Source organism: Ranitomeya imitator, chromosome 2, assembly GCF_032444005.1.
Source record: "Ranitomeya imitator isolate aRanImi1 chromosome 2, aRanImi1.pri, whole genome shotgun sequence".
Lineage (NCBI taxonomy): Eukaryota > Metazoa > Chordata > Amphibia > Anura > Dendrobatidae > Ranitomeya > Ranitomeya imitator.
This window is the reverse complement of record NC_091283.1, coordinates 758,822,403-758,834,633: the sequence shown is the minus strand read 5'-3', so window position 1 is coordinate 758,834,633 and position 12,231 is coordinate 758,822,403. Positions and strand designations below refer to the sequence as shown.

General features: G+C 45.5%; 1 protein-coding gene across 1 annotated transcript in view; it reads left to right on the top strand.

The window, feature by feature from the left end:
• The window catches only part of ECD (ecdysoneless cell cycle regulator), a 41,476-nt gene extending 29,968 nt beyond the window's left edge, over window positions 1–11,508 (top strand). The window contains exons 13-14 of the mRNA XM_069753343.1: window positions 9,478–9,689; window positions 9,822–11,508. Coding sequence (XP_069609444.1) covers window positions 9,478–9,689; window positions 9,822–10,040 — 431 coding nt within the window. The 3' untranslated portion in view covers window positions 10,041–11,508. The remainder of the gene's footprint in view (window positions 1–9,477; window positions 9,690–9,821) is intronic.
• The last annotated feature ends 723 nt before the right edge of the window (window positions 11,509–12,231 follow it).

Here is a 12,231-nt window from a genome sequence, read left to right as displayed (position 1 = left end):
GACCGGGGGTGCCGGTCAGCAGCGCCATATCTGCATTCCGGGCGGCCATCTTGTGAGTAGGGCGCATGCCCGGAGTTGCGCTGGTCTCGCGAGACGCTGGGCGCCGTCGGCTGAGCGCTACTGCGCAGGCGTCGCCGATAGGTCACTTGGGCGTTCCAAAGGCGGCGCAGAAGCGTCTGCGCAGGCGTCGCCAAAAGATAGGTCGCTTGGGCGTTCCAAAGGCAGAAGCGTCTGCGCAGGCGCCGGCGTTCGGCGCTCCTCGCCGTCGGCTAAGCGCTACTGCGCAGGCGCCGGAAGGAAAGCGGCGGGAGTTTTAAAATGGGGGATTTACTTCCTCTCAGCGGCTCTGCAGTTTATCAGCAAGAGCCTTAGGAGCTACTAATCGTCGCAGCATCAGGCGCAGCCAGCGTTATTGGCAGCAGACCAGCAGCAGTATGAGCGACCCGGCGTCTCCCCTGCCTGGATCACCTCCACCTACAGCATCGCCTCAGCAGCAGCAAAAAAGGCGACAGCAGAAAAGTTACCAGGACACCGGCAAAGAACGCCAAAGGTCTCAACACAGCAAGGAGTCCAGCACGGCGTCGGGGGGGAAAAAGCCAGAGGCTGAGAATCCCCAACCGGTATTTATGGGTCCTGGAGGTGGTAAGTTGATCTTCGTGAAAGATAGAGACAGTAAGATTATTATTTGTCTCTTTTAGGGGAGGAAAAGCGTAGGTAAAACAAAGCACAAAGCCTGTGCCATCTGTAAAGAGGATCTTCCACCCGCATGGGAGAAGCAGCTATGCAATTCCTGCATACAGCAAACAGTATCTGAAAGCCTGCCCGGGTTTGCAACAGATCTTAAAAACCTGATTAAAGAACAGGTGGAAGACACCTTTAGATCCCTAAAAAGAGGAAAAAAACGGAGAAGGACCAGACACAGGTCCCCGTCCCCAGTCTCTAAATCTGACAGCGATAGTGCGAGTTCAGCATCCTCCGACTCCTCCTCCTCATCCTCATCATCCACTTCTTCCTCAGGAGGTCACAATTGTTTCCCGCTAGAGGACACTGATGGCCTCATAAAGGCAGTGAGGAGTACTATGGGACTAGTAGACTCCCACCCCAAAAAGTCAGCACAAGACATCATGTTTGGGGGATTAGAACAAAAAAAGAGAAGAGCTTTTCCGCTTAACGAAGCAATTGCAGCGTTAATTAAAAAGGAATGGAAAAAACCCATGAAAAAGACTCTAACCCCGAAAAGGAAATACCCCTTCGAGGATGAATCCTGTTCCTTTTGGGAAAAAGCCCCCAAATTAGATGTAGCAATAGCCAAAGCATCAAAGAAATTCGCTCTCCCGTTTTGAGGACATGGGGGTCCTAAAAGACCCTATGGACAAGAAGGCGGACGCCTTCCTCAAGGGCTCTTTGGAGTCAGCGGGAGGAGGCCTGAAACCAGCAGTGGCAGCAGCTTGCACATCCCGCTCCCTAATGATCTGGTTAAATCAACTAGAGGGTCAATTAAAAGGGAAAACCTCCCAAGACTTGATGCTGAAAACATTACCTGTAATAAGGGGAGCGGCGGCTTTTCTGGCTGACGCCTCAGCAGACTCTATCAGGTTAGGCCTCTTTCACACTTCAGTCTTTTGGCGTCAGTCACTACCGACATAGTGACGGATTGACGGATCCGTCACAATTGTTGCGAAAACGGTTCTAACGGATCCGTTTTTTTGACGGATCCGTTACTTGGGGGTTGTCTGGGAGAAGTATCTACTTTTTGGAGCATGCGCAATTGAAAAAACGGATTGGGGCGACGGATCCGCCGAAAAAACGGTTGCGGCGGATCCGTCGCCCATAGGCGCCCATTCTATGGAATGGCGGATGCAACGGATCCGTCGCGATCCGCCATTTCGGCGTTGACAAAAAACGTTCCAATGTCCGTCTATTTTCAGTAAACGTCTGCCAAATGTCGACGGATCCGTCGCATGGCGGATGGAACGGACGACCATCCGTCACAATCCGTCACTAATGCAAGTCTATGGGAAAATAACGGATCCGTCAAAAAAAATGACGGATCCGTTATTTGAGGAAAATGGCGGTTTTAGACTGACGCCAAATAACTGAAGTGTGAAAGAGGCCTTAGCCGCCAGGTCAGCAGTGTTCGCTAATGCGGCCAGGCGTGCCCTCTGGCTTAAAAATTGGCCTGGCGATCTGCAAACAAAAACAAAACTATGTACTATCCCCTGCGAAGGGGAGTTTTTGTTCGGTTCCACATTAGATGACATCCTGGAAAAAGCCGGGGACAAGAAAAAGTCCTTTCCCTCCCTTGGTCTCCCCTCTTACCGGAAGCCCTTTCGGAACAAGAGGTTTTTCCGCAAGAACCCTGGGAGAGGCCAGGGAAAGTGGGAGGATAAGAGGAACAAAAACAAGGGGTTCATCTTTAACAAAAACCCCAGTGATAACAAGAAACCCTCTCAATGAAGGTTCGCCCCAGGTGGGAGGGAGGTTATCTCTCTTTCTTCCAGCCTGGAAAAAGATTACCTCCAGTCAATGGATTCTGAACATTATAGAATCAGGCCTGAGGCTGACATTCAAAAGATGCCCCCGTCCCTCTTTTATGATGACATCCATAAGATCTTCGGCAGAAGAACAGCTGGCTCTGGAAAACGAGGTCATCGAGTTAGTAAAAAAGGGTGTACTCCTGGAGGTTCCCCCACAAGAAAGAGGGCAAGGGTACTATTCCCCTCTATTCCTGAGGAAGAAACCGACGGTTCCTTCAGGACTATTATAAATCTAAAGAAATTAAACGATTTCCTGGAGGTTCAAGCATTCAAGATGGAAACGATAAAGTCATCTATCAAGATGTTGTTTCCCCAATGCTTCATGGTGGTCCTGGACTTAAAGGACGCATATTATCACGTCCCAATACACAAGGATCACCAGAGATTCCTCAGGATGGCAGTTCACATCAGGGGAGTCCTAAAACACTTCCAGTTTTCAGCTCTACCATTTGGTCTTGCCATAGCTCCGAGAGTTTTCACAAAGCTGATAGCGGAGGTAATGGCTCACCTCAGAGAAGAAAATACCCTAATCGTTCCATATCTGGACGATTTCTTGGTGATAGGCTCCTCCCCGCAACATTGCGAGGATCAACTGGCAATAGTGATGCATTCTCTGAAGGAATTGGGCTGGCTAATAAACATGGGAAAGTCCAGACTAATGCCTTCTCAGGTCCAGGAGTACCTGGGTCTCACTCTAGACTCCAAAAAGATGGAATGTCGTCTCCCGGAGTACAAGATACAAAAACTAAAAAGTTTAGTATCGAGAACCCAATCTCTCCCCTCCATAACACTCCGTCAGGCCATGTCCCTCTTAGGCTCTATGACCTCTTGCATCCCTGCAGTCCAGTGGGCCCAATTACATTCAAGAGAACTTCAATGGCAGATATTGTCGGAGCAAATCCATCTAGGAGAGAATTTAGGAGGGCAGTTATCTCTATCTCCTCGCACAAATCACTCTCTGACATGGTGGAGATCGCAGAAAAATCTTTCCCAGGGAGTCCCGTGGGTAATTCAGATCTCGAAAGTCCTGACTACGGATGCAAGCCCTTCAGGGTGGGGGGCTCATCTGGGCGACCTAGTAACCCAGGGCACTTGGTCTCCATCCACAGTCAACAAATCCTCCAACATGAAGGAGCTCCTTGCAGTAAAATTTGCCCTTCAGGAATTCTTGGGGGTCCTTCACTCTCACCATGTAAGAGTAATGTCGGACAATCGGGTGGTAGTATCTTATCTAAATCACCAGGGGGGCACCCGTTCCAAAAATCTAATGGAGGTGACCAATTCAATCCTGCAAATAGCCGAGAGCAACCTCTTATCCCTAACAAGCTTACACATAAGGGGAGTGGACAACTACAAAGCAGACTTCCTCAGTCGGTCCAGTCTAAAACAGGGGGAATGGGAACTAAATCAGGCGATATTCACCCAGATCACAGAAAGATGGGGCGTTCCCAAAATAGATCTCTTTGCGAGTCATCTAAACAAAAAAGTAACCTCCTTTTGCTCCCTATCTCCCCTGGGGAACCCAGTAGCTGTGGACGCCTTCCTGATATCTTGGGGTCACCATCTGGTCTATGCCTTTCCTCCTCTTATTCTGATTCCAGCAGTGCTGAGGAAGATTCGGGAGGACGGGGCGCTGGTCATCTTAATTGCCCCGTTCTGGCCGAAGAGGCCTTGGTTCTCATGGATGAGGAAGTTATCAATATCAGACCCTTGGGTATTACCAGACCTCCAAGATCTGTTGTCACAGGGCCCAGTCTGTCATCCGCAGGTCAAGAACTTACACTTGACAGCTTGGCTCTTGAAAGGAAATTACTAGAAAGCAGGGGGTTCTCTCCGGGCTTGATCTCAACTCTGTTACAAAGTAGGAAGCCTGTTACAACAAGACAGTATGGCAAGATATGGAAAAAGTTTCTGTCATCATCAGGTGCAAAAATAGGGAAAGAAATTCCCCTTAATTCCATATTAGAGTTCCTACAAAACGGGTTGGAGATGGGTTTAGCCACTAACACCCTAAAAGTTCACGTGGCAGCTTTGGGAGCCCTATTCAATTTTGATTTAGCCTCAAATAGGTGGGTCGCTAGATTCATCAGGGCGGCAGGAAGATCAAGGCCTCTTCCAGTAAAAGTTGTTTCTCAATGGGACTTAAACTTGGTCCTTAAAGCCCTGACTAATTCTCCATTTGAGCCATTACACGAATCTACAATAAAAAATCTATCCCTCAAAACAGCTCTATTAGTCGCCCTCACTTCGGCCCGCAGGGTTAGCGATTTACAGGCTCTCTCAGCTAACCCTCCCTACACACAATTCCTAGAGGATAGGGTCATTTTAAAAACAGACCCAGCATATCTCCCAAAAGTGGCTTCAAAATTTCACAGGTCTCAAGAGATATCTCTCCCCTCCTTCTGTCCCAATCCTAAAAATAAGGAGGAACAAACATTACATACACTAGATGTAAGAAGATGTCTCTTACACTACCTAGAAGTCACTAGAGAGAGTAGGGAGGATTCCTCTCTGTTTGTGTGTTTCCAGGGTCCCCGGAAGGGGAAAAAAAGCATCTAAAGCCACCATAGCAAGATGGATCACAGACGCCATCAGTCTATCATACTCAGCAAGTGGGATGTCCGTTCCCGGGGAGGTTAAGGCTCACTCAACAAGAGCAGTAGCGACTTCCTGGGCGGAGAAGGCCGGAGCTTCCATAGACCAGATATGTAGAGCTGCTACCTGGTCCTCACCATCCACATTCTATAGGCACTATAGATTGGACCTAATCTCCTCTTCAGACCTTACTTTCGGTAAAAGGGTTCTGGAGGCGGTGGTCCCTCCCTGAATGCACTATCTATGCAATTCTCTCCGTGGTGCCGTCATGGGCGATCAGAGAAAAATATAGTTCTTACCGATAACGGTATTTCTCTGAGCCCATGACGGCACCCGTACATTCCCTCCCTTCACTTGTGGGTGCGCACATCAAAATGGTGCCATAGTCTACTCATAGTGTTAATAGTCACGCGGTATCTAGTTATGATAAACAGTTAAAATTTAACAAATGTTTAGTAGTCTCCCATCGTTCTCTATGTAAAACAACTGATGCAGGAGAGTGGTACCGCCTTTTTATCCGTAGGTTTCCAGTCCTTGGTGGGCGGATCCCCTCTCTCCGTGGTGCCGTCATGGGCTCAGAGAAATACCGTTATCGGTAAGAACTATATTTTTTACCACAGAAAAACTGGGAAAACGTATTGATTGAGTATAACCGGGTTTGCATTGTCCTCTCATCCCTATCATGGTCTGCATGGCCCTCTCATCCCTATACTGGAATGCATGGCATCTCATCCAAAAAAAATAAATCATCCTACTTGACCGTCCCGCAGGCTTCCTGCAGTGGCGGGGCAATCACGTGTGAAGGCTACTTAAGGGAATGAGTATTCACTGCCCTCCACGCCCATGGGAGTGGCAAAGTGAATATTCATTTCTCTTAAGTAGCAGGCACATGTGGCTGCCCGGTCACTGCAGGAAGCCAGCGGCTGTGACTACTGTGCCCGCTATTACAGAGAAATGCATATTCACTGCCAGCGCAGTATTTTATCCTGTGTGCCCTACATCTGATAGTGCCCTGTTTTCCCCTGTCTGTCCAGCCAGTGTTACCCCCTTTACTCCTGCCCCTTTCCTCCCTTTGGGGGAGGGTGGAAGCTGTGTATGATATTGTAGCAGCACAGAAGTCTGAGACCCGGGCATCTCCACCTTCAGGAGTAACCCCAGAGTTAGGGACTGATGGGGCTTCCCTATCAATAGGCTCTATGTGAAAATTAATGATGACGGAGCATCTTATCATCAAGACCACTATTTGACCGCCCTGTCCCCTGATGATTCCCCTCTGGGATGAAACGCGTAGGGAGGTAGTTCTGAACAGGAATGATCTATGGAGCCGTGTATTGATCCATTGGATTTATGACTGATTGAATACCAATGGTGTGGTGTGGTGTCTTCATCATTTGGTGAGATTGTTCCACTTTTGTATTATATACCCCTATTCATTTTTGCAAGCATACTAAGGGTGATCATCGGTGGTACTGATTTTTTTCACGTATTTGAGCATGAGTATGCTGGCATAGACAGGAGCATTGATATGTGTTGATTTATGCGTCTGGTTTCTATGCTGAGTCTGGGTTGGGCTTATAACTGCCTTAGGAGTATAAGAAACCAATCTGTCCTGAGCATTATTGTTTTGATCTCTTTATTCATAAACAGTCCATTTTCTGATTAACGATTGGTTAATACACATGTTTTGTTTCTATGTTGTGTCTTGTCATTTTAATAGATATAATAAATGCTATGTTTTAGGTTCCCTTTTTGCTTTTCAATGTGACATGGTACCCTCAAACCATTCCAGTAATATCAACTCCAATATGGTGCTTCTGAGCTTTGCACTGTGCCTCAGAAGTAGTTTTTGACCACATATGGGGCATCTGAACTCAGAAGGAGAAAATGGACCCTAAAATATGTTGTGCAATTTCTCCTATCGTTGTAAAAACGAAAAAAATTGGGGGCCTTTAAAAAAAAAAAAAAAAAAAAAATGTATATTTTCACAGATGAACATTGTAAAATTCTGTGAAGCATCTGTGGGTTCTAGGTGCTAACCATATGTCTAGATAAATTCCTTGAGGGTCACATCCAAAATGGGGCCAGTTGGGGGAGGGGGTATTCCACTGTTTAGGCACATCAGGTGCTCTCCAAACATGACATAGCATCTGCTATCGACTACAGACAATTTTGCATTCAAAAAGTCAATTGGTGCTCATTCCCTTCGAGCCCTGCCATGCACGCAAACAGTAGTTTTCCCCCATATATGGGGTATCTGTGTACTCGGGTGAAAATGGACCCCAAAATCTGTTGTTAATCATAGAGACAGTTTGCGCTTTGGGGAGGCCCGTGGGCAGGTCTTTCCTAGGTTTTTCTTGCCTAGAGCACCAAGATGAGAATCTGCCTACAGTCCTGCCCTGAAGCACAGGCATCTCATTAACTGAAAACTTCTAAGGCCGGCGTCACACTAGCGAGTTTTACGGACGTATGAGCGCATTAAATACGTCCATAAAACACGCATTACACACGGCCCAATTATTCTCTATGCCCCAGCTCCTATCAGCCATATTTTACTGATCCGTATTATACGGCTTTCTACAGCCGTAGAAAATCGCAGCATGCTGCGTTTGTCACCGTATTGCGCAAAAAAATCGCCAATGCAAGTCTATGGGGGCCCGAAAAATACGGATTACACACGGACCAGCAGTGTGACTTGCGAGAAATACGCAGCGGTGTTAGTGAGAAAAGCCGGTAATTCAGTGCGGTGTACAGTAAAATCACACTGACAGCTTACAATACAATAGGTGGAATAAATGTGTACACATAGAATAGGTGTGTGTGTGTGTGTATATATATATATATATATATATATATATATATATATATATATATATATATATATATATATATATATATATATATATATATATATATATATATATATATATCTATCTCATCCAGCGCTAGATAGCAAAAGCTATATATAGTTATAGTATATATGTTTTTATTATTTTTTGAGCACATGGATCCCTTGTATATCCGTATGTCGGTTTTGCAAGCCTGCGAGAAAATCTCTCAGTACGGATGCCATATGGATTACATACGGAGGATGCCATGTGCAAAATACGCTGACACACCCTGCCTACGGAGGAGCTACGGACCACTATTTTGGGGACTTTTCAGCATATTACGGCCGTAAAATACGGACCGTATTATCTTACGCCGAGTGTAACGCCGGCTTAACACTGATTCCACAAGACTGATTTCCTCACCCAGGTATCACTTTAATCAGTTTAACACTGCCATACGGACAGTGTCTGTAGATTACTGAGCAAAATCCTTCTTTAAGTAAAAAAAATTTTTGAAAAAAGTTAAATGTTCATTTTTTTTTTTTTTTTTTTTTCTTTCCACATTTCCTCAGTTCCTGTGCATACATGAAGGGTTAATAAATTTCTTCAATGTGGTTTTGAGCACCTTGAGGGGTGCAGTTTTTAGACTGTTGTCACTTTTGGTTTTCTGTCATGTGCCTCCCCAAAGTCACTTCAAATGTGATGTGGTGCAATAAATAAATAAATAAATAAACATTGCTGTAATATGAGGAATTACTGAGGAACTTTTAGCCCTTCTAGCTTTCTAGCGAAATTTTAAGTTTCAAAAATTGTACTGATGTAAAGTAGATATGTGGGAAATGTTATTTTAGTAACTATTTTGTGTGACGTAAGTCTCTGGCTTAAGGGCTTGATAATTGTGACATTTTCACCAAATTTCGGATTTTTTCTTTTCACAAACTCAAGTTATATTGAACAAATGTTATCACGATCATGTACAATACAATACAATACAATACAATACAATCAAGTACAATATGTCCCGAAAAACTCACAATCTGTGGGATCCATTGAAGCGTTCCAGAGTTATTACCACATAAAGTGACACTGGTCAGAATTGTAAAATTGACCTGGTCATGAAGGTGAAAACAGGCTTTGGGTTGTGAAGGGGTTAAGCCACTGCAGCCTATCAGCACCCATGAGGTAACGGGGGTGGGTATGGCTGACAGAGGGAGCCGCCATTGTCTAACCACCTAGATGTTGCAGTAGCCATTGCCTGTTGCACCCTGTAGGGTTGTACTTCCAGGATCAGGACTAGCACCAATCCTGGTCAGTGAGATAGGATCAGGATGATGTTATGTAGTCTTGCTTCTGCCACTCTCCTGCTCCTTGTCAACATTGCTGCATCCAATTGCAAGCCTCCAATGGTGTGTCACTGACATTTATGATACTTTCTTTGACCATTTTTTTTTTTTTTTGTCTGATCTTTGTAGACTTTAAATGCATTAAAGGGATTTTCTATTCGCTTATTTTCTCAGGTCCAAGCCCAGAGGAACTGGATTCTGATGATCTAGTCTCAGAAGAAGAATTTGAGTTACTGAACAGTGATGATGATGATTATTTAGGAGGTGATCAGGCCACACCACTGAACGCAGATGCCCTGCAAAGCCTTCACTCTTATATGGACATTATGGACAAAGAATTGGCACACACAGACATAGGGAAAAGCTTCACCAAAAAGAAAAATGTGGTGAGGAATAATTTTATTCAAATCAATCAGGTAGAATTTTATAAGATTATTGCTCTTGAGTTCATTTTGGAGTAGTGTGTATAAGTCGCCAATACAGAACTGTTCTAATTTTCCTTTTTTTTTGCCAAGCAGAGTGCAGCTAATTCCAAGACCGATAAAGCTGAGGTGGATGCTGATGAGCCAGACCTGACCCCAGTGGATGTGGACTTAAATTTGGTGACAAATCTCCTTGAATCATGCAGCTCTCAATCTGGCTTGGCTGGACCAGCTTCCAATTTATTACAAAGTTTGGGTGTCCACCTCCCTGACAATGCAGACCACGAGATGGCTGATGGAAGTTTACCCTGCTAAAAAGGACAGTAGACTCTGAATTTAATGTTCTGGTACTTTTACAATGTTTCATACATTGTGTATCGACGAATTTTCTTGCTTTGAACGATTGATAGCAGATTCCAGGGAAAATGTAATCCAAATATCATCCAAACATTGAGATCCCTAGCAATTGCAAAATGAAGTATTCCTAAAGCGCAGTGTAGCTCCATCTACTACAAAGGAGATGCACTGGTCACATATTGAAGCCATATTCTAGGGTTTATGCCAGTTGTCTTAAAGTACAGATGTTCATATTCTCACAGTACCTGAAAGGACAATAATATGGAAGTAAACTTATTGTCCTCCGATACTCCCCTGCCTTTACTGGTAGCCCGAAAAGTTTAGGGGACAAACCTCTTTCATTAATGGACCCCAGGAAGATGCTAGATCCACAGTACCATGATGTGCTTTCTAGGATATAGAATCAATTGAACTCCCTTTTGCACGATGGCACACAAATCTTTCCTGGATGGAAACCCTCCTTGAATTGTAGAAGTATTATGTATGTCCTATTTCCACACCTTAATTAATAATTTTGGCCTGGAACTACCCTTAGGCCAGGTTCATATTGCGTTAGGGCAGTCCGTTCGACGCATGCGTTAAACGGACTGCGCTAACGCAAGTGCCGTTAAAGATCGCGTTATGCGATTGTGCTAGCACAGATGGTCCGTCTGCGCTAGCGGTGACTGACCCCGGAACGCTGCAGACAGTGTCCGAGGGCCCGTCACAGAATGACGGCACATCACTAACGCATGACATGTACTAACGTATCCGTTACATCAGGGGTGTCAAACTGCATTCCTCGAGGGCTGCAAACAGGTCATGTTTTCAGGATTTCCTTGCATTGCACAGGTGATAATTTAATCACCTGCAGAGAATGATTCCAGCACCTTGTGCAATGCTAAGGAGATCTTGAAAACACGCATGGTTTGAGGCCCTCGAGGAATGCAGTTTTGACACCCCTGCGTTACATAGCGTTAGTGCCGCTATGTAATGGATGCCATTACTGCGTTGCCATTAACGCAATGTGAACCCGGCCTTAGAAATAGACCACTCGCTATACTTTTTTTTTTTTTTTTTTTTTTCCCCCCCCCTAGATCGTTCCATTGTTTTCAGTGCCTTATACTTCGGAGAGCACACAAAATCAGTGTGAAGATTTACTTATAACTGCTATTGTGGGAGTTCCTGAAGCCTTAGTGGGGAATTTACAGATGAGTCTGCCACTGCACACTTGGAAATCTGTAGTGTAAATGTTTGTTTTGCAGAACTCTGACACCTGCCGCAAGTCATTTTGACTATGTATTTTTGTCGGATATCCTGAGGTTGAGTATTGCAAATGTAATTACTTGTATAGTTTTTCTAATGATGTAAATGTGCTTGACAAGATTTAAGAAGTAAAGTTATTAAGGACATGATACAATAAACAAAGAGGTTTTTCATAAATGCATTTATTGGAATCAAATATTTTGTATGAAATCAGACTACAAAACATTATTCTGCATTATAGAAAAATTGTGTATACCGTATTTTTCGGACTACAAGACGCACTTTTTCTTCCCCCCCCCAAAAAGGGGGAAAATAGGGGGTGCGTCTAATAGTCGCAATGCAGGCTTACCGTGGCGGCAGAGGTGGCGCAGTAAGCGGGGTCCCTTTCTCCGGCGAGGTGATGCAGCAGCCCGGTAAGCAGCAGAGCCGGGCGAATCCTGTTATCGGTGGTGGCGGCCATTTTCCTGAGGCCGCGCGTGCGCAGATGGAGCGCTCTGCTTCCTTGGCCACCGCGATCTCCATCTGCGCACGCGCGGCCTCCCGTGGCCATTTTCCTGAAGCCCCGGGAAGCAGAGCACTTCATCTGCACACGCGTGGCCTCAGGAAGATGGCCGCCCCCACCGATAACAACAGGATTCACCCGGGCTGCTGCATCACCATACCGGGGGAAAGGGACCCCTCTCACGCCATAACTCTCACTGCGCCTCCTCATCCCAGCACCTCCTCATCCCAGCACCTCCCCACCTCTGCCGACACCATGCCTCCTGTGATCCTGCTCTGCCACCGCCAGCCCTCAGGTAAGATACTGTAAATTCGGACAATAAGACGGACCCCCATCTTATAAAAAATCTTTTTTTTTCTGCAATTTTCACCCCAAATTGGGGTGCGCCTTATGGTCCGGCGC